This window comes from Silurus meridionalis, chromosome 27 (assembly GCF_014805685.1).
Source record: "Silurus meridionalis isolate SWU-2019-XX chromosome 27, ASM1480568v1, whole genome shotgun sequence".
In the NCBI taxonomy this organism is placed as follows: Eukaryota; Metazoa; Chordata; class Actinopteri; order Siluriformes; family Siluridae; genus Silurus; species Silurus meridionalis.
The window spans coordinates 9,339,257-9,363,078 of record NC_060910.1 but is presented as its reverse complement, the minus strand read 5'-3'; the positions used below and the strand labels follow the sequence as shown (position 1 = coordinate 9,363,078).

At 35.1% G+C, this 23,822-nt stretch overlaps 1 protein-coding gene across 1 annotated transcript in view; it reads right to left on the bottom strand.

Annotated features, from left to right (window-relative positions):
• Nucleotides 1-3,421: 3,421 nt before the first annotated feature.
• Nucleotides 3,422-23,822, bottom strand: part of edil3a (EGF-like repeats and discoidin I-like domains 3a) — a 192,087-nt gene continuing 171,686 nt past the window's right edge. The window contains exon 10 of the mRNA XM_046842095.1: nt 3,422-6,081. Coding sequence (XP_046698051.1) covers nt 5,932-6,081 — 150 coding nt within the window. The 3' untranslated portion in view covers nt 3,422-5,931. The remainder of the gene's footprint in view (nt 6,082-23,822) is intronic.

The window sequence follows — 23,822 nt, the reverse complement described above, 5'->3', positions numbered from 1 at the left end:
TGTCCAAGACCAGAATGAGCTACACTTGAGACAGGCTGGCAGGGTTAGCAATTTATTCATTTATCACCAGTAGTCTATTGGTCTACTAATAAATCTACTCTTCATTTCATTTCTTGGTTACTCTGCTGCCAGGAGTGTATTTTAGATTTTCTGTCCAATCATATTTCAGCCATCACCAGGGTCAATGAAATCTACATCGAGGCCTTTAGAATCAACAGTGTAGACACCTGCAGCTTCAAATACATGACAATAAGACTGTTGTTTTAACCAATCAGGTTTCAAACTGGCAACACCAGAGCCATATAGCAGGCATATAATTAAGGCAGTATTTTCACATCAGTCTGATTGAATGTACAGAGCTCGCAAACCGCATCTGTAGCAAACTGCACAAGCTAAAATATATGTGTAGATTTAATAGCTGTTTTTCTATTCCACAGGAAGAAATTGATTTGGTCCGTTTCAGAACAGTTGGTTGGTTTCATAACAGTTCAAAACAGTTAAAATATATTGCGTTTCTGTATAACGTTGATGGTTTCTATAGCTGCGGAATAATAATGATGTATTAAGAGGTGGATTGAGGACACCACTGAAGACCTAGGTGTGAAATGCACAACTCGGAAATCTTTGAGATTGTAGGTACAATATTCTTAGAGTTTACTGGCAAATGTGATGAATGTGACACAGCTGAGCAAAAGTTTTCTTAAATTTTAAACTGAATTACCTTGCTAATAGTTTTTTTTTAACCTACCTAGAAACTACAGTTTAAAAATTAAGAATTCAGAAAATAATTGTTTACTAAGGACTTATCAGATATCTATTGCATTTTTTTTTTGCTTAATATTAAGTTAAAATACTTAAAAAGATTAAAAATACTGGTGCTGATATAAACTTCTAATCCTAATACTGAATAATTCTTAAACTGTTTAGTCTTATATGGTCATTAATGGTCATTTCCAGTAGATCTCCTAGCAGGAGAATTCACCATAAATGGTATTGTCGATCACAGAGCATCACACTTACAGACATTAATATTATTATTCACCGCTAACTGGGAAAATGTACTATTTTAAGAAAATATAAAGTAATTTTGAATTTGATGGCTGCAACACATCTAAAAAAATTGATTGGGGCATGTTGTCCCATTTTCAGGCATATTATGTCAAATGTTTTCAAATAGAAAACTGTCTGGACTACAGGCAGGCCAGCACCTGGACTCTTCTACAATGAAGCCATGCTGTAGCAATCGATGCAGTTTGCGATTAAGCATTGTCTTTCTGGAACATGCAAGGCCTTCCCTGAAATACATAATCTGGATGGAAGCAAATGTTACTCTAGCGCCTGTATATATATTTCATTGATGATGCCATTCCGGATGTGAACCCTGCACATTCCATAGGCACAAATGCCCCCCCCATTTCAGGCTATTGGACTGAGGCTAGCTGATGCAGGCTATGGACTGAGAATTGATGATCACTCTGATGATCCCTCTCCTCGTTAGTATGAAGGACATGGTTTCATGGTTTCCAAAAATAATTTCGAAATACAATTTACGATTGAGTTTCACCCATGTGCACAGAGATTTTCTGCAGATTCATCTTCTGATCATATGTAGAGTAGGTAATATATTAAAGGCCTTCACAATTTTATGTTTAACATTACTCAAATTGTTCTTCAAATTATTGACATTTGCTGATCATTGGCTTCTATTCTTATTTACATTTTACATAACATCCCAGCTTTTTTTCAGTTGGGGCTGTAAAATTGTGTAACAACATTGCTAAGGTACATCTATAACTCTTTATATAGATTTAAATTTAAATGAGTTTAAAAGATTTCATATAGAGAATAACAGTAAATGTATCAGTCCTTTTCAAATATATTTAGTTGTCCTGCTGTCATATAGGACCTGAGAATGCTTTACACTGCCGAAAGCAGTAAAAATTATGCTGTAAAGGGCGAAAAAGTGCAGGTTTTCAATACATACATTAATGGCATTTCATCCGTGTGGCAGCATGCTTTGATGCTACACAATGGCTGGTAGACATTGAGTGATGCCTCTTTAAAGGGTCACAGTCTGCAGTCTGCATTTCTGTTTGCTTTCAGATTTAGTATTGTGGAACGTGTACAGAAACATTGTGTTACTGCAGTTGGAAAACGGTTCATATTGTTAATTGTAGGTCATATAATACCTTATTATATGATTATGATTATTATTTTACGCAAAGTTTTTATTGGAGTCTAATTATCTATGGAATCTATTATATCATTTTTTGCACCCTTTTGGTAGGATCATTATATGACAAACTTAGTCCCAAAAAAAGAGAAAACAACTGATTCCTTTAAATTCCCAAGTATCATCCATTCCCTTTAGATTTTCATGCCAAAATGTTTTTTTTTTTTTATTGTCTGTCCAATGTTATCTACTTCTCCACATTTTAGCATTATTACAAAATGACTATATTACAAAGATAATTTAAATCTGTTTAGAAGTCATTCGTGGAAAAATACTATTTGAATACGATATCCTGTCTGATGCCTCATTAATATTCCTGTGGCATTTGTTTGAAAGTGGTCTAGTGTTATCTATTTCAATAAATGTCAACACAAACATTATACAAATTATTTTATTACACAGCTAATTAAAAGTCAGGTTAGGTATAGCCCTTTTTATGTTGATGTACATTTGCTATTGAAGGTGCTCTGCAATATCTATCTTCATATCACACCCATAAATTATTGAGAATATAGGTGAATATATATATATATATATATATATATATATATATATATATATATATATATATATATATATATATGTATGTGTATGTCATGTCCACATAAATGCTATATTCTATTATTGTCATATTACAGTATAACAAAATAGTCTAAATGGGGAATATGGGACTTCATTCATACATCATAACTTCTTAATCATACATTTTTAGTTTTCTGCTTCTGGTGCGTATAAACTGCAGTGAGTTTGGTGCTATTTAATTGTGAAGGGCACTTCACAATATGCCTGAGTATTTCTGGCTTGTAAGGGCTTATATGTACAAGCTGTGTTGAATTTAAATAGAAACTGATTCATTTCTGATTAGGTCTTCAACTTTGATTGTGGTGTTACAGCTTAAGGTGACTGAAAACTGATGCCACAATATCTCACAATAAGAACAGTGCCCTACTGCAGAGACTTTGAATGATGGGATAGCGCATTTAACAGACTGCTTTCTAATTAGGTTTAATTTGGGCGTCTTCACTTATCTAAAGTAATTACCCTCACTTCGTCACTCCATTGTAATTGCCTAATTAATGGACATCACATTGTTTTGTGTACTCATCGTTAATTCATCTCAATTTAAGTCACTGGAAATTAAAGCAATTTTACCATTTCCAAAGAAAAAGAAAAAAAAATTAACCATTATTTCACAGACTTCGATTTATTTTTCAAACAAAAGAGTGGGTGATAATGGCTTTTTTGTACACTCTTCAGCATTTTATTAATCAGCATGTTATCAGTACATTTTGTCAAATACTTGCAATTGAATTCGAAATGTGGGGGTGACATTTATTTATTTGCAAAAGTTGTCAAACACAAAACGTAACAAAATAAAGCAAAAGGAAAAAAAGCAACAAAAAAAAAAAAAAAAAAACAACAACAAAAAAACCCAACAAAAACAAAACTGATGTGAGCCCACAGGGATTTCCTGATATCAGCTTTTGACACATCACTATTCACAGCACATCAAATGAAAATACCGGACTATTGAACTCACCAGTATATATGTATATATCATTTAAAAAATGTGCCTATGGACATTTTTTTTTATCGAGGTTTTTATCTTATTTGACTGTTAGCCCCGAAGAAGTACAAGAAAAAAAAACTGTTACAATGTGCACACAAGTCATTTGAACAGGACAGCCTGTGTTAGCTTTGACACAGGGCAATGTTAGACAAAGGATTACTATATCAATACCTCCATATAGATGTTAATAAATCAGAATCAAATCAAATACAAATATATGACTTCTTGCAACATTCATCTGTTAGAAAATGTCAAGTGTACATGATGATTACGTTTCATGTCACCATACTGTGAATAAACATTGTTAATGGGTTTTTTCTGTCTTTCTTTTCTTTCTTTTTTTTTAACACATAACATTCAAAGTTGTACAAATAATCAATGATTAATGGTTTAGGATATTATGATACATTACATGGCTCAGTGGCCCTTTTCCCCTATTTTAAAGGGGATATCCACTCCTCTTCAGCATTCAAGAAAAACTGATGATTTTTAAGGAAAGACATTGGTTACCCCATTATAAACCTGAATTCTTACAGTCCCAAGACAGACAAACAAACACATTTAAAAATTTCTAGCGACAATCCAATAGGCATCACTGCACATTCCAAAGAATAGCAGTATACACATACTGTATGTAAAACCTTTCAGAACTCTAATAGTATGTTGTTTATTGGTTGTTTTGGTGAACTTTGATTTTTATTATTTTAGATACTGCTTACTTTCCAAGGGGTGAATTATGATGTCTAACCTGAGGATTTTACATTAATGGAACAAAAAATACAGTAGTTAATCTGAGCAATGCAGCAAAAAAAGAATTACCCTAATAAAAATAAAAAATAAAATAAAAAGAGGTCAAAAATAGTGAGAAAGTGGACAAATAGAAATACAAATAGCAGTTAGTAGCGACAACAGCAACAAATTAAATACAACTGAGATTTAAGGTAGTCCAGGATTGCAAATCCTTCTGGACATTTCCCAGTTGAAAACATTCGGCAGCCTGTCTTTTAGGTATCAAACAAACGTAATTTCTTCTGCATGAGCTATAAAAGGGTATGAGTGGAAAAGCTATGTGGATTAAGAAGAAACAAAAAAGTTTAAAAGACTTCTTGAATATGAAATCCAATGAAATCTCTTTTGCTCACTAAAATTCAAGTGGTGTTTGTGTGAGAGTGGCTGGGTGCAACTAGATTGTGTGACGAGTCCACATGTGTAGCTTTTGCATTGGAAGTGCACTTTAGTCTTAATAAACCCAATCAATGGTATACCTATGAACATTTCTGCAAAAACTACTTTTATGCCACACTTCTAGTACTGATTTCATTTCTAAATTATGCGATACTTGTATTTATTGGTATGCAGATATATATAATTTTTTCTTTTTGGAAAGGCAAGTATAAACAGATTCATAGTGAGTGATTTGAGGTGTTTAATATGGAGCAAAAATACAAAGGGAATTTGATGCCTAATATTTCTAGTATAATTTATGCACCATGCAGTAATTTAGTATTTAATATATAATACAAGAGCATCATATTTCCTCTACACAACATCAGTGTATTTTTTAACTGTAGTTTTGATAAGGTGTCAAAATAAAACAGGAATGCAGGAAACAAAGATTTTACTATTATAGTAGTGGCGTTTTAAACATCTTATCAAATGTTTTTTTAGTTATGAGATAAAGCGTTTTGATTATGGTCCAAAAAGCATAGTGTATAACTGTTTCTTTGTGTGTTTGTTGGTTTAAAAGTGACACCATCCAGTGGCTAATATCCTACTGTATTAGCCCCAGTAAAATAAACCCAAACCCAATCCCATAATCCTATCAGAAATTACAAGACTATAATCAACTCAGGACAAAATCTTGAACATGAACTAAATGACCCCAAGCACAGGAAATGAAAGCACAAACTTAATGTTAGGGTCAGAATTTTGTATATAAAACATAAAACATTAACCACTCCCACCACCAGCATGTTCCTTTTTTTCCCAAACCATTTTGAAGAAAAAAAAAAGCAAACTCTATTGGACATTGATATTCTCTATACAGCTCGAGCAAAGTTTATATTGAATCTGAAAATGGTACTGAAGTGTACCGAGCAAGAAAAAAGTGGGATCTGGGGAGTTTTTTTTACTCTTCCTCTGTGCATCCGAGTACTTCTGCACGCAGAGTGATCCTCCCGTACCACGACCAAGGAAGGATCCGGATGAAGCGGGAGTAGATGGGAGGATCGATCACATTTTTCCTGTGTGTGTCATTATCAAAGTTTCCTTGAAATACCTAAAAGAATTAAGAAGTAGAAACAATCAGGGAAAAACTAAATATTTCATATTTGTGCATGTTACAAAAATTGGAGGTGTTTTTGTTAGTTCAATTCCAGTGAATATAAATGTAAAATATTTTGTTTTAGAATTTCATTGATAAAACCTATAGTAACTGTATAAAGCTATGTAAAAGGTAAACATTTAGAACATAAATTTGTTATAGATAGATAGATAGATAGATAGATAGATAGATAGATAGATAGATAGATAGATAGATAGATAGATAGATAGATAGATAGATAGATAGATAACACAAACATAGGCAATTAGGCACTGGAGAGTGAGAACTAACATGAGCACTAGAATGTAAGATTATAAGTAATGTTCTTTCTACAATCTTTTACAGTCATGTGTGGGTATAAAACTAGGAGCTACTGAGCAACTCATAAAATAGCTCAACATTTGCGATCATCATTGAGCCAACACCAGCTTCTCCATGCCAGAGCCTTTAAACACTTACAGAGGTCCAGTGTCCAAACTGGAGAATAAAAACCTGCTTATTTTGAAGCCACTGATATCAAACTTGCAGGAAGTGTGCAGCTAAAAGATTTGTTGTCTCAGCTTAAAAGTAACAGGCCATCAAAATAGGAAAACAAAATATACGAACGAAAAGTAAACAATTTCAACTTCTTTTTGTATAACCTACCAATGGTAGGGTAAAAGAAAAAAAAGAAAAAAAGAAAAAGTTAAACAAAGTTCTCAGGTGGGCTTCAAAGGCATCTCCATCTCCTTTTTTTGCATGCAGACAGCCTGAAGTATATCAACACAAAGAACAAAAGAAAACAGTGGCGAGTCCTCACTGAGTCAGGCTCAGCTTTGTGCATCACAAACAGCAAATATACAACTTGTACATTCTTCTGCAGACTGTTGCACTGCATTCTTTACCGCCATAGCATCAATCTTATGTCTGCACCATTGGTGTGAGAGAAGGAGGGCGAGGGTGTGATGAAAAATTAATTAGCGGAGACAGAGCTCATTTGCTGAGCTTTTCATCAGCTTTCTGAAATGTTTCTGTTAGCAGTTTTAAGACTTTACAAGAAGCATTCAAAATAAAGGATCTGAACAAATGTTTGGAAATGTATGCAGTGTTAAATGCAATGTATTTAAATTTATGGATGCGGAAGGTTTCTACTAGATGCATGTTGCATTTTGATATAATTGCGCATTTATGAGTTGCTTGAAAACAAAAATATTGATTACAATATTTAATCACAATTAATCGCAACTTAATTGCACATTCGTCTGTTCTAAATGTACTTGAAATTAATACTTATCAGGTTTTTAATACTCTAATCAACATGGGCATGGACAAATGCTTTATACAAACGTATATATTATTAGTGAAACCAAACTCAACATAGAACATGAAGACAAAATATTCTTGTAAAAGTCTTAAAGTAATTGTGGTGTTTTAAATTATGCAAATCATCAGGACACCAAACGGAATATATAATTTTTATTATTATTATATAAATTAATTAATTTTTTATTAATTACTTTTTTTATTTTTTGCGAGGGAGCCACGACTGGACCAAATGGAAATTAAATATTCTATTCAGTTAACTTATTAATTAATTAATTCATAACATTAGGCGTTGCTTTACAGAAACAACAACGGACAGCTTTACAGAAATAAATACAACATTCTACAAAATGGTATCAGTCTATTTCACATGACATTTAGAATTAGGAAAGCTTTCCTAATTATTCGTGCTATTTCAACAACAGGTTACAATTGTAAAAATGGAGAAAAAATGGCTACAACCGACTACACGTATTAGTCTCTCTTATATAGTCATGATCTAATCCTGTTTGCATGAAATAACTATGCACAAAATAATGCCTGATTATATTTTAGCATCAACAATAAAATCCAGCTAACTGAGTAATCTATGTATGAAGACCGGACTGCTCATCTTGCCAAGTCATTTTGTTTTGTGTTTGTATGGTCTGTTTAGATTGTTCTTCTTGTTTATTCTTTTTTCATGCCTAGTCTTTATTGTTAGTCTCGCCTGATTTGCTAATCTGCCTGTTTCACATTCATGAGACACTTTGGATCATGTTTTGTTGCCAGCATTTTCCTTTAATTGTAAAAAAAATGCCTTTAGTTAATTTATACAGTTTTGCTATTTCTTCACAAATTCATTGTGAGTAGGATACCCGGCTCACACATATTTACAATAAAATGGCAATCATTTAAAGAATGTATTGTGAATAAAGTGAATATTGTGCTAAAACTTTGGAGAGACCCTGTATTTCCCTCCTTCTACTGAAAATTGTGCATTCTTCATCTTCTGTCAAGCTCTCGAAATCCATCATGATTTTTTTTTTTATCTCATAACTAGAATTCCTCAGTGGTTTGCTGTAAATAGAGCAATTAGAGTTGCCTCCTATACGATGAGTCTGAAATAATTCACCCTCAGTAAGTAACTTCACATTTTTGCCCCATTATTCTATACAGTGTTTTAAGTGTAAAATGCTAGGATAGTTTTCTGTCATCATTACTAGTAATTTTATTTGTGAGAAATGTCGACCTGAAGCCATTCTGATAGGATTGTAACATTGGTGCTGTACAGCTTAATATTAGAGAGAATATTAGAATCTAAGAGGCATTTAGATTTGTTAAAGGAAATTCGGCGTGTTCTCAACTTACACTGAGGCTGTGACTCATGAAATTGGTGACTCATGAGTATAATCTCAATGCACCGTCCCTCTCACATTTGCGTTTTCAACAGGTTTGCCCCATTACCTAAGGCGAATACTTACAGGCCTGTTGAAAGTGCTTTGGTTATAGGAGACTCTATGGTATGTGAATTAGCAAGGCCTTAAGAGGCATTAGAAGCTTTAGTCAGATTTATTACAGAAACCTGTGCCAGACACTGCAGGTCATTTTAGGTTGTTACGAAGGTGCAGGTTTTCTAAGGCACTTATGTACGTAAGTGCTCATGGTGTTTGCATTCTTTAGTCAGAGGTTAGTAAGAGTAGTATTAAAAAGGAGTGTGTGAAGGTGATCCTGATGGACAGTGATGTAGAATGTTTTCGCCATATCATGATGCAGCATGGTGATGCGGGTTACAGCAGCATATGGTTGATGTATTTTCTGGTGTTCAGTTGCTGCTCTGAAAACAATGTAAACTTTATTAGCAAGTAAGCCATGCTAAAGTGGAAATTTGGTATCTGTTCCTCTCTGGGAGGTGCTAATCTCATTTTTTTTTTATGTGTAGATAGGCAAGTACCTAGTCAATCACTATAAATCCAGGGCAAACCCTGTATAAACCACTGCCTTGAGGCAACACACGCATTCTAAATAACATTATGAAGCCCAAAAAAATCTGTTTGCATTGATCCAGACTGGTATCTTACACCATTTGATAGAAATGGCCCAGATAACATTTAATTTAACGTGCAAATCAATGAAGTCTTGCTGTCTGGCTCAGTTGAAGGAAAGTATTCTCCACAGTAATCTAAATTTCAGTCTAACCTTCATATTTTTTATTGTAATCTATTATATAAGGGTCTTGATTTTGCGATTTTTAACCAGGTGCTATTAAGAAACAGAAAACAATCTGGATTAGATCTGCATATTGTAAAAAAAATCACTATATAAATATAGATAGTGATTGTTTTATTACAGTGTCCACACTGATTTTCTTAAATTATTTCAAATTCAAACCCAGCTGTCAGAAAAACAAAATTCGCAATGTATGGCATTTCCGAAAGGTTTTAACGTCACTATGAATTTGTCTCTATTCGTTGTCAGGCAAGTCAAAGAACATTGTCTGCTTCATGGTTAATTAAACATCTAAATGCACACTTGACTGTAATATAGAGCCTATAAGTGGCATATAATGGGGCTTAGCATTGGCAAAATTTAACTATTGCAGTTAAGACATAAAGGGCAGGTGATGAAATTCTCTGAAACCAGTGGACTGGACCTGATGAGTCACACTGTGTTGTTATATTAGCAAAGCCAGATAAAAGAAAGTCTTTGTGCAGGCTTTAAAAAAAAAGTCTTTGTGCACTGTAGGTCAAACCAAACCGAAAATGTATCTTGTATTTCCCACTAGCACAACTATCGGCTGTAATGCTGAGAACTGCTGAAATATATATTTTTTTGTGTTGTGTCCAGAATAAAACGCCTCACAAAGGCAAGCTTGCTTGAATGACTGATGGTAATGTCATTTTTACTTTGACTCACACTCCACATTGCCATAAAGATGCGAGAATCCTAAACTCCCAAGATCCCTGAGTTGCAAGTTATATCAAAAGAGGTGCTCATTCAAGATCTAGCAGATATTATATAATCCCATATTTCTGCTTTTGTGGCCTTATTATCAGGCTTTTAAGATATTAAATACATTTTTATTCTGAAAGCTGAAGTTCAAAGTCTTGGTTTTATGATTACTAAGGGGCTTAGTGCTACAAGACATGAGATTAAGTGAAAGTATAAGTGAGTAGAGAGAGTGAGTGGTGGATTAGAAGCAGACAGGCACTCCCATTTTCTCCCTTTAAAGCTAAAGACTCATTATTGAGACAAGATCCCATGAGAAGGACAGCATTGCTACGTATCACTTTTCAGCCTCTTTAAGTCATAATAATGCTCAATTTATAAACATTGAACTAAAAAGCATATGAAGGTAATTCAAGCAGATGGTCTCCAGAGCCATTACCAAGAGCATCATCAAAAAACAATATCTTATAGGCTAATAATGACAAAGTGAAGCGCTTTCTCTTTTTGCTTTCATTTGTAAACTACATCTTTGGTACCATTAGTATGTACACTATATGGATAAAGCATTGGGACACCTGTTAGTTTCTGCTTTATGTGTTTTTCCCAAACCGTTAAAGTTGGAGGCACGCAATTGTATAGGATGTCTTTAGATGTGGTGAAATTAAAATTTCCCTTCACTTGAGCTAAGAGTACAAAACCTGTTCTAGCATTACAATGCCCCTGTGCACAAAGCCAGCTCCATGAAGATATGGTTTGCATGGGTTGGAGTCGCCTGCTATAATAATCTGACCTCAACCCTGAACCCCTTTGGGATAACCTAACCCCTCGCCTCCTCACCCTACATCAGTACTTGGCTTTACTACTGCCATTGTGGCTGAATCAGCACAAATCTCACTCCAAGGAACATCTTCTCAGAAAAGTGTAGGTTGTCATAACAGCAAATGTGGAATTGGATGCAATATTTTTTTCTGGTGAAATATATACACACTAAAATATACAAAAATAATACGTTTTTAGAACTAAAGTGCTCTATTGTTTTCTTATTTCTTCAAAATGTAATTCAAATGTGAAAAATAAAGAATTAACAAAGACCAAAACCAATGAGTTAATTAGGCATTCTTTATGCATTTCATTTCGTTTATTCAACAAAAAAATTATACCAAGTGAATTTTTCTGCTTCTGATCATTTATTAACGGTTTAGATAAGTTTCAATGCCTTTAGTAGTATTTTATTTTGTTTGTTCAGATACAGTTAGTATTTCTTTTTTTCCCTGCGTTTAGATGAAGATGAAGCTTTCTAGCTCTAGACATGTTCACTGTTTAGCATGAACTGATTTTGAAACAAAGTGAGAATTAAAGACAGTAGGCTGGTGGGCTGATGTTTTATCTGGGTCTGGTGACCATTTCTCTCAATCTTCTTCTAAATAGTTCTGAGACAACAAATATGTATTTATAATAGAACAGAATAGCTTCAGAATCAGAATAGCTTCAGAACTGACACACTGAAAAGCACCTTATATATTCATCTATAGAATTTGAGTTACTGTGTTAGTTGTCTTCTACTCATATATTTCTATATAGCCAAGGCAGGGATGTTTAATTTTGGGCTATAAATGCAAAACAAAAAGTAAAATGGCTTTTGAAGACAATAGCATACACAGAAATATGACATTTGTGAATAATTAATCATAGTTTTCCCAGAAAGTACATGGAAAAGTTTTTTTCTCAAATATCCATTTTTTGGCCCTCCAGGCTTTTCTAAAGCTTCACTGTCCTTTTACTGAAAAGAAGCTGCTCAATAATGACAGTGAAATAAAATAAAAAATAAATAAATAATAACTTGTTAAATGAAATGTTTGTATATGTATATATTTTGAGACCCATGCATGTTTCTTTTGTTTTATGTAACAAACTTGATAATTTAATATTTATTTTGAGCAAAGAAATACACAATTCTACACATATTACACATTATTTTCATTGAAAAATCCTTCCTTGGCACCAAATATTGAATACCTTCAGCTATGCCTCTTGTAAAACTTGCCAAAGCCGTACTTTTTGATTTTGTGATCCAGTTCATCACAGACAAGTTTATTAGGATTTAGGTGCGGGTATTGGGCAGGCCATTCAATTAAAGATAACATACCAGTTTACTTTTTGCTCTCTTAATAACTCTTAAAGCTTGGATGTATAATTTTGGTAAGTGCCTGTTGTATTGTAAAGTTGTTTTTAATTAGCTGCAATCCAAAAGGAACTGAATGCCGCTGAAGTATGGAATGGTAGCCATGTTGGTATAGTATTCCTTTAACCCGGAATAAGTCTACAACCTTCCCTGCCCAAAAATAACCCCAAACTATTAAAGTTCCACCTAAATGTTTGAATGTGGGTGTAAGGCAATTAGATAACATCTCTCTTGTTCTCCATCTTACATAATGTGAAAGAAAGTTCTGTGGACAGATAGATGTGTCCAGATTTAAGTCATTTACTGTCCAATTCTTGTGTGTTTTTGCCTTTTACTTAGTTTGCTTAGTTGCATGTAAACAAAATGAACTATATATAAAACATAACTTGTTCTGACTCCACCATTGAACACTGAAAAAAAATCTAAACAATAGAATTGTTTTAGTTAATATCATATCTTATTCACACATTTGATGTCTTTCTTTTTATATGATCTTTGCTTCTCATCCATATGCACATGCTTTTTAACATGGTAAGTCTGTCATACTGTCATAGCATCACACACGCTGCCAACTCTACTCACATCAGTTGGCTCCCTCGGGGTCTGTGCGTTCTTATCAGATATGAGCTTTAGCAGCTTGTGGTGGTTCTGAAGTAAAGCTTAGTTATGGCTGAGTGCTGTAATCTCCATACAGCTAGCAGCTGGGTACAGGGCCGGTCGAGCAGCAGGCCTGGCAAAGTGCTGCAGGAGGACGTGAGGGAGCGGCACAGTGCAGCACAGATGGTGAAAGGAGGGGAGCACTGTGCCACACTAGTTGTGTTTTTGTATTTACTTAATGTCAGGGATTGACAAGCGGAAATTCCCATGACCTCCTTCAGCAGGTCAGGCAATTCCCAGAGGCAGCTCTGGCAGCTGAGGTGCTTCAAAATTCAATCCAACTAGTTTGCAGGTAAAAATGCTTAACCCTTGGAGATCTGTCACTTCTTGCCAGTGTGAAATAAAACCATGTTTCATTCCTGTTGCTTTACCTTACAAATGATCAGTTTCACCCTATTAAACTACACATATTAAACTACACATAAAGTGCAAAATTAACTGTCTAAATTTTTTTGGTATCTTATACAGTGCAAAATTAACAATCCAACTGTTTTGGTATATAATTTCGAATTCTGTTATCAAAAGACTGTGGTCTGGATGCATCCCAGCTAACTATTCCAGCCATTTTCAATCAAATCATATTGTGATCAAGGGTGGTAGTTCAGTGATTGCAGTTTTCCATGTTGCCTTTTGGAGATTCTTTATTATTGCATATTTAGTATTTAGCGACTTCAACAATCCATACATCCATACATTTACTATATTGATTTTTCTACACAGAGTCACAGCTGAGCCTGAAACCTACCTAGTTCTCTAGACAGGGTGCCAACCCATTGGAGCACTGAGAGAAAATACACACAGGGCAGAGGCTGGATTTCCACAGAGGTGCAAGATTTAGGTGCTAACCACGCTAAACCACGGTGCCCCAAGTGACTCCATGATATGTTAAAAATAATGAAAACAATGTTGAAAGATAACTGGATAGAGAAGTGTACATTCATTTTTCTCTTGACAATAAACAACCCAGAAGCACATATAATAAATACAGTATGACAATATTCTATCCATGTACTGATTGTTTTTCTCAATGCTTATCCGCACGCTTCTCCATCTACATTACTTCATATTCTGACTAAACTAGCCAGACATTATCTCTGCAAATGCTTCACATATTTCGGAATCAGCCTCACCGGTTTAAATCTACCACAGGGGTCAATCTCACTTCACATTTTGCAACAGCAGCATGGTTCTTAACATCTTTATATAAACATGTGTAGCAGAGCTAGTTCAGACTATTAGATCCAGTCCAATAAGACCAAACCTATCTATAGTCCATTTACATAGATAAACTCTTCATCAGTGAAAGCCTGTGACATAACCAGTGTCTCATCTTTGTATTTATTTAAATCTGTGCAGCCACATGTTGTGCTAGTCATGTGACCTGAAGTGTGAATGAAAGTGTTTTAAACACTGAAGTAAAGTGGGTATTTTAAAATCAGTCTAGCTAGCTAGCTAGTCTACATGTTCTTATACCAGCTCACTAAGCAAATAATATCTAGCAGGTGTTTAAAATGTAAGTGAATAAAATAATCTTAACTTGAATTCATGTTAATTCGGAAAAAAGTCTATTGGGGACATAAATAATGATTTATAGAAGCATGACTGTTCCAGGCCAGGTTGCTCAGGCGGGTCTAGTCGCCCTTTTGGCCTGCTCCTTATGCTGTACTGTGAAAGGCTGTTTCTTGAGTGCATTAGCACATTTATTAATAGCTAATTATGGAGCAACTCCACATACTAACTTCACAGTATGGAGTACTGACAAATGCTTGAACACTAATGCAACATGTGAATATTTTACTTCAATTCATCTCCTCCAAGTAGTTATATTCATATGAATTTCAGAGTCAATAATCTACTATTCCGAATGGTTGAAATTCTAGTTGTCAGAATTATGCCAATAAACTGCATTACCCACTTGCAGGTCCCATGGCTGTCATTTCACTAATCACCTTCACTTGTGTCTTATGTCTTGTTAAACACCCTGTTTACGCTGTGGTTTCTGCATTTCTTTTGATAAGCTTTTGATTTTTTTTATGCATGTGCTCCTCAGCCTTGCCATTACTCTGCCTGTTTGAGTATTATCCAGTGTTTATCTTCAGGGTTATTGTTCCTTTATGCTGGTTTATATTTACTTGTTTTACTGTTTAAATAAATCTTCACTTGCATCTACGCCTCCATTTATTACATCAAACTAAAAGTGAAATGAATATGAGTATGAGCCTGAAATGAAGATTATTTTGTTTGTCTCATCTACACTATATAAACGAAAGTACTGGGACACCTGTCTGGACACCAGCTACCCGTTGTGTTTTTCCCACCAAACTGTTACCACAAAGTGGAAAGCACACAATTTTATTGGATATCTAAATATGTCGAGCATTAAGTTTGCCCTTCAGTTAAACTAGGAGACCCAAACCTGTTCGAGCATTGGAAAGCCCTTGTGCACAAAGCAAGCTCCATTAAGATAGGGTTTACATGGGTTGGAGTGGAAAATCTTAAGTTGCCTGCTACAGAGCTCTGACCTCAACCCTACTGAACGAACGCCTTTAAAATAATTTATTCATGCTGACTGGACCCTGGACTTCCTCACCCTACATCAGTACCTGACTTTACTAATGCAATGTGTTGTGGGGCTGTATGAGTACATATTTTCACAACCCCGCTCCAATATCTATTGGAACGCATTCCCATCAGAATTGAAGTCATTATAATACAAAATGAAGACTAAATTAACCTTTGTCCATATGGGTTAATGCAACTGACTTCAATTGCATGGAATCAATGTACACATTTGAATTAAGTTAAATCATTGAGCCTTCTGTGTATGATTCAAATTGTAAGTCCTCCTCTTAATTTCACATACAGTAATATATAAGGTGGGGTCTAACTTAAAAAAATTTAGAGACCATTGCTGAAAATGCTTCTATTGCATTATTTTCTAATTAAAAATATTTTTAATAAAAAAATCATCAAGTAAGGTAGAATCGCTCACACTGGAGGCTAAATCAAGAGTGTGAATGTCTGGAGTGGCAGCTGCTATTATTTTCTTCTGGCTAGGGCAGGTCAACCTTGATAATGAGACTTGTATGTAATGCAGTTTACTTCAACTAGACTGTGTACCACCATGATTCCTACATCTTTAATTTAAATAAATTGAGAAATGGTTTCATTCTATTTAACAGGTAAAATGCTTTTAAGGCTTTAATAGATATAAATAAATTATTTTATTTATACTTAAGTTTAACATATTTACTTTATTGTAAACCCTAAGTTACATTTTTGAACACAACAAAGGCAATATGGTTAAAAAATATGAATTAGTATTGACAAGTATTCTGTGGCATCATTAGAAACTAGTGCAACAGATAATAATAATACAAATAGTGTTAATAAAAAAATATTAGTAGTAGTAGTATTACATTTCCTAAAATGTACAATTCAATAAGTAACAAAGTAATTAAAGGCTTGTATTCACTGACGTTAAAAAAATGAATGACCAACTCCTGCACAATTTTAAATCATGAATTTAATAATCCGCATTAAGCTAAAGTATGTTACATGATATTTGGGGACATACTGGACTTAGATCTCCAGATATTAACACATGAGCTTGCTTCAGCCTCTTCATTGAATTTTGCAAAAGTAAAAAACACAAATGTAGTTGTTTGTTCATTTAATCAATTATACACATTGATCGTCTAAACATTGTTTACTGTTAAAGTTGATTTTGGTTGAAAAATGCTACAGTGATACTGTATTGTTGTAATAATGCTAAAGTAAACAGTTTTATTTATCTATTTAATAATTATCTATTTAATAATTATATTATAATATATTATATTATATTAGTTAATTAAACTGCATTTCGTTGCTGTGTACCTGTACAATGCAATGACAATAAAGTTGTATCTATCTATCTATCTATCTATCTATCTATCTATCTATCTATCTATCTATCTATCTATCTATCTATCTATCTATCTATAAAGTGTCAACCTGTTTTTCTATGTAAAATGTCAGTAGAAATAATAGCAGGGGTCACAGGAACTATTCTACACCTATGTACCTTTTGTCTCAAAAAGCATGTTCTGGCAGTGACATAAAATTTACTCTAGGATTATGATAAAATCTAAATTGCAGTATTACCGAATAACATAGCCTGCAGGTTAAAAATAACTTGTTTAATGTATTATGCATTTAAATGTATTCATTTAGGCCACTTGGATACATATATAAATGCTGGAGTGATGATTGCTTTAGTCTCACCAGTCATTAAAAATATTATTTTATGATTACTATAGATGACAGTGATACTACTGTCTAAAAATAATAGTCTAATCAAAGCAGTCACAAAGCAGACGTCAACTGAATCAAGTCTGTTTACATGTCCATCAAACCCTGGAGAATTTGAGAACCTGGCAATCAAACCCGGATTTCCAATTTGACCAATGACTGGGACGTACTGTTCAACCGAATAACAGCTATTATTGTCCAAACACGTGGCTCAAAAGGAGCACTAATGGTTGCAAAGGGACACACCAATTGATCAGCATCTAATCTAAGCATGCAATCCGGTTTACCTTCTTTTGACATACTTTCTTTCTTTCACCAAGAAGAAATACGTATTTATGGAGGTTAATTAACTCATTGTCACAGACTTCATAAGGCTTTAAACACTAATCATTTTTTGCTGCGCTTGACTGCACTCGCTATTGTGTACTATATCAGATAAAAGCTTTTGGAGCTTAGCAAAACACTTGGGGAGGATTCTGACAGAAGGACATAGCAGTTGAGTTGACTCTTTGCCAAAGGCCAAGGAAATGATCTTTTCAACTCCCTGTTGGGGACAGCCTTGAAGCTAATCACTTACTCCAGTAGGACGAAATGCTAAAAAGGCAGATCGATGATTCTTCTTTTTTTCCTCTGCTTCTAAAGAAAATTTATTTAAGCACCCAGACTACTTATTCAGTACTTTGCGCATCTTGTGTGATGCTACAGTGACATTGATATTTTATTAATTTGTTGATCTTCATCGTGTCCAGGGTCTGAGTGGATTTGGAATGGATGAGCTTTAAACATGCAGCTGTGAGGAGGCAATACTACATGCACCAGCCAATGTTCTAATGTATAAATCCTGTGTGGACAAGCGGCAATTTTCCTGTGCTGGTAAAAAGGTCCAGGTAACCTGGTAAACTTGTTTGTATATATATATATATGCAACTGTGCTACATCATAGGAATGGAATTGGTCATGTGATGGGAATTGTCTAGATTCCATATGGATGTAATACATGACACTCAGGGCAAAAAGGTTTCACCTCACCAAATAATCTCATCTTTCAACAGAGCAGTCATGTCCCTTTTTATTGACAAATGCCATCCAGCTTGACACATATCTCCTGATTGAAGGAATTCTGCAGATGTTCCTATTTGACATTTACTTCCATCTTCATTCCAGTCTTCTGGAAATAAGAATCCCCCTTACTAAACCCATTCAACCACATTTGCATTGTGTGTCTAAGTTGTAAGAGCTGTGGTGGTTAGTAAATCCCTTCCATTTATGGATAATAACCTGAATACTCATGTACTATATTGTGTAATTATGACATTATAACATTATGAGTGGTGAGTAAATAACACTGATTATCTCTTATTCATGGCACCTGTTAGTGGGTTGAGTATTTTAGGCAGAAAGTGAACCTTCCTTCTTTAAAGTTAACATGTTAGAAGCAGAAAAAATGAGCAAGTGTAAGGACTGGAGTTTGACAAGGTCCAAATTGTGATGGCTAGACAACTGGGTTTAGACCATCTTCAAAACTGCAGCTCTTGTGGGCTGTTCCCGGTCTGCAGTGCTCAGTATCTATCAAAAGTGATCCAAGGAAGGTACAGTGTTGAACTGGCAACAGGGTCATGGGCAGCCGAGGTTTACTGATGCACAGGGAAAGCGAAGACTGGCCCGTGTAGTTCGATCAAACAGACGAGCTCCTGTATCTTAAATTGCTGATTATGTAAATGCTGTTAATGATTGATGGTCAGGACTGTTTTGGCAGGAAAAGGGGACCAACACAATATTAGGCAGGTGGTCATAATGTCTTGCCTGATCGGTATATTTACTTATGTAATATGTGATATATTAAAAAATAAGATTTGACCAAAAGATTTCAAAAAGTTGTAGCATATTAAAATGTGGTCTGAGTATTTTCCCAGTACACTCTACATTTCTTTAGTTTTTTTTTTCTTTACAAGGAATGCACTTGTATACACTTACACATCACATTTAGTACATCTCTAAACAGTCATTTTTGAAACCAGGCAGATGGCCTTGGCATCCACTATTAATGCTTAAGGCAAGCATACTGAGACTGAGACAAGCACCTAAATCTGAAACACTGCTTTCTAAACCAAACAAATTTTATTTCTAATACATATTTCTATTTACAACCCAATAAATCTAATTACCATCTAACCAATACAAAACAAACACAGAAACACACTACTATAACATTTTAACAAATGCAATTTGGTGCAAAATTCTTTGTACTAATTACAACCGTGGATGTAAGTGAGGATAAATAAATAAATTATAAGCATAATTAAACAATTAAAAATTAATATATAATTCATTCAAATGTTAGATGGTGGTAGATTTTGCTAAAAGAATAGAAATTGCAGTGGTGAACACTTATTTTAAGAAGAAGGAGGATCATAGGGTGACGTATAAGAGTGGAGGAAGGTGCACACAGGTGGACTATGTTCTATGTAGGAGATGCAACCTGAAGGAGACTAAAGACTGTAAGGTGCTGGCAGGGGACAGTGTAGTTAAACAGCATCGGATGGTAGTCTGTAGGATGGTTTTGGAGGTGAAGAAGAAGAGGAGGAGAGTGAGGACTGAAAGAAGAATTAGATGATGGAAACTGAAGGAGGAAGACTGTAGTATGAGATTCAGGGCAGAGGTCAGACAGGGGCTCAGTGGTGGTAAAGAGTTGCTGGATGATTGGGCAACTACTGCAGAAGTGATAAGGGAGACAGCTAGAAAGGTACTTGGTGTGACATCTGGAAATTGAAAGGAAGACAAAGAGACATGGCGGTGGAATGAGGAAGTGCAGGAATGTATAAGGAGAAAGAGGTTGGCAAAACAGAATTGGGATTGACAGCGTGATGAGAAAAGTAGGCAGGAGTACAAGGAGATGTGGCAGCAGGTAAATAGGGATGTGTAAAAAGCCAAGGAAAAGGCATATGAGGAGCTGTATGAGAAGTTGGATGTGTGGAAATGTGTTGACTAGTGAGGAGAGAGTTTTGCGAAGATGAAGAGAGTATTTTGAGCAGCTGATGAACGAGGAAAATGAGAGAGAGAGAAGGTTGGATGGTGTGAAGCAGGAAGTGGATAGGATTAGTAAGGAGGAAGTGATAGCAGCAATTAAGAGGATAAAGAGTGGAAAGTCGTTTGGACCAGATGACATAGCAGTAGAAGCATGGAGATGTTTAGGAGAGATGGCAGTGGAGTTTTTAACCAAATTGTTTAACAGGATTTTGTAAGATGAGAGGATGCCTGAGGAATGGAGATGGAGTGTGCTAATACCGATCATTAAGAATAAGGGAGATGTGCAGACCTGCAGTAACTACAGGGGAATTAGGTTGATCAGTCACACCATGAAGTTATGAGAAAGAGTAGTGGAAGCCAGGCTGAGAGAAGAGGTGACCATCTGTAAGCAAAAGTATGGTTTTATGCAGAGGAAGAGCACCACAGATGCATTATTTTTTGGAGAAATATTCTTTTGTGTGTTTGTGGATTTAGAGAAAGCGTACGACAGGGTGCCGAGAGAGGAGTTGTGGAATTGTATGTGGAAGTCAGGTGTGCCAGAGAAGTATGTGAGTGTGGTGCATGACATGTATGAGGACAGTGTGACAGCAGTGAAGTGTGCAGTAGGAATGAAAGACTGGTTCACGTTGGAATTTGTACTGCATCAAGGATCGGCTCTGAGACCTTTTCTGTTTGCAGTGATGATGGACAGGTTGACGGACGAGGTCAGACAGGAGTCTCCCTGGACTATGATGTTTGCGGATGATATTGTGATTTGTGGTGAGAGTAGGGAGCAGGTTGAGAAGAGCCTGGAGAGGTAGAGGTACGCGCTGGAGAGAAGAAGAATGAAATTCAGTAGGAGTAATACAGAGTACATGTGTGTGAATGAGAGGGAGGGCAGTGGAGTGGTGTGGTTGCAGGGAGAAGAGGTGGTGAAGGTGGAGGAGTTCAGGTACCTGGGGTCAACAGTGCAAAGTAATGGAAAATGTGTTAGAGAAGTTAGGAAAAGAGTGCAGGCAGGGTGGAGTGGGTGGAGAAGAGTGACAGGAGTGATTTGTGATAGAAGGGTATCTGTGAGAGTGAAAGGGAAAGTTTATAGGACTGTGGTAAGACCTGCGATGTTGTATGGTTTTATAGACAGTGGCATTGAGTAAAAGACAGGAGGTGGAGCTGGAGGTAGCAGAGCTGAAGATGTTGAGGTTTTCGTTAGGAGTGACGAGGATGGACAGGATTAGAAATTAGTTTAGTAGAGGGACAGTGCATTTAGAATGTTTTGGAGAAAAGCTGAGGGAGGCGTGATTGAGATGGTTTGAGCATGTGCAGAGAAGGGGATATGGGGTATATCGGTAGAAGAATGCTGAGGATGGAGCCACCAGTAAGGAGGAAAAGAGGAAGGCCAAGAAGGCGGTTTATAGATGTGGTGAGGGAAGACAGGCAGGTAGTTGGTTTGAAAGAGGCAGATGTGGAGGACAGGGGGTATGGAGACGGATGATCCGCTGTGACGACCCCTAATGGGAGAGGCCAAAATAATAAGGAAAAGAAGATTTATGGAATAAAGTCATTGGGAGGGTTTTTCATTTGAAATATAACTGATTGATTGCTTTTACATGAAATAATTAAATCAGAAATAACTGCTGTAACAGATAGACAGATATAGTAACTAGTTAATATCAATAATATCAATATAAAACAGCCCTGTTGTGGTGATGTGCAAGAGAAAAGCTCTCCAACTTGTGAACTTATTTAGATGACTGCATAAAAAGTGTTTTATTGATTATGATTATTGTTCAGTTAAATAACCCACAGAAAAGGATGTATGTCTGACTTCTTTCTGAACTCTTGGTGTTATTATATAACTTTACTGGTCAATCACTGATGGAGAGGTAGGTGGATGCTTTGATTTCAGATAGTTTGAGAGTGGGACTATAGAGTGCTGTTGAAATGCCTTCCAGTTGCTCTAAACGCATTAGAATCCCGTTTAGATGTAGGCATATAATCAAGCTTTAATGATACAAACTGCTTGATCCGGTATTACTGATACTGAACCATGTTGAACAGCCTTCTATCGATTCGTCTTCAGTGTGCTCTACTTGATGCAATCCAGTGTCAGATTCTTCTTTGATATGCGATGTAATTGGCAAATGTAATATTTCAAGACTTTGCATGAAATAAACAATGAGCAGTAATATTAACATTGCAATAAATGGACAAAAATGTATGTTGAAATAAATATTAAGTAGTATTTAAATATATCTATCTAGATCTTGCTAGATAGAGATTTAAAGCCTTAATGTAAATATTTTATTTTATTTTTCATATTGGCTTCCTCTGTCCTCAATAAAAAAAAAAAAATGCATATATATATATATATATATATATATATATATATATATATATATATATATATATATAAATTATTATTGTTATTTATTTTTTTATTTGTATAAAAATATTCTATAATAAAATTTACTTTTGTATTTCCTATACAATATTTGAAGATATTTTGTAGAGTATATAAAGCAAAAAAAATTTCTTTTTTTATGCTACAAAAAAGCAACACTTTTATAATACGTCATTTTTATACCACTGGAGTATTTTTCTGAATCTCTGACTGAAATTATGTTGTATGTTTGAAGCACTGGGGTGACAGATTGGAACCTGTCAATTTGCCAATCATCATTCTACCGTTTGAGTGGGCTCACATCAATCCTTTTATTTATTTATTTTTATTAATTTTTAATTGATCATTTTCCACTCCTCTATAGCAAAGGCAGAAACTTATTATGCAGTGCAGATTCAGTGACTTCATGTCCTGTCTACTTGTCTGACAAAAGCTCTTTGAAAAGTGTCATTTAATGAAAGTACAAAGCTGGAAAATATCCCCAGCAAGATAATATGTTTAAATGTCATTTTAATGATTAAATCTCTGCTGTAAGTTTCTGGTCTATCTACAGATTCTTAGGTAGCTTGCTTTAATGAATATCAGTACATGTGAATATAATCTATATTGGTAATTGCCCACAAGCTCCATGAAATACATTTCTCAAGACACTACAGCTTTTCTTAAAAGAATTGCTTCATAAAAGCTTCCCATGTGGACAACTGAATTATGTAAGCTTCCGGATCTTATCTTCAGCCCAGCAGCATAAGTCTGCTTAATTTGACTACTTTCAAAACCTTATATAACATTTCTCTTGCACTAAAACAAAAATCACACCATGAACTTGCTAGACTTTGTGGAGTCATGGTATTGTGATCCAAGCCTATTTATGTTCAAATTATTAAATCACAATGACCGGTCTGGTATTTGTATTTGTAAGGTTTATAG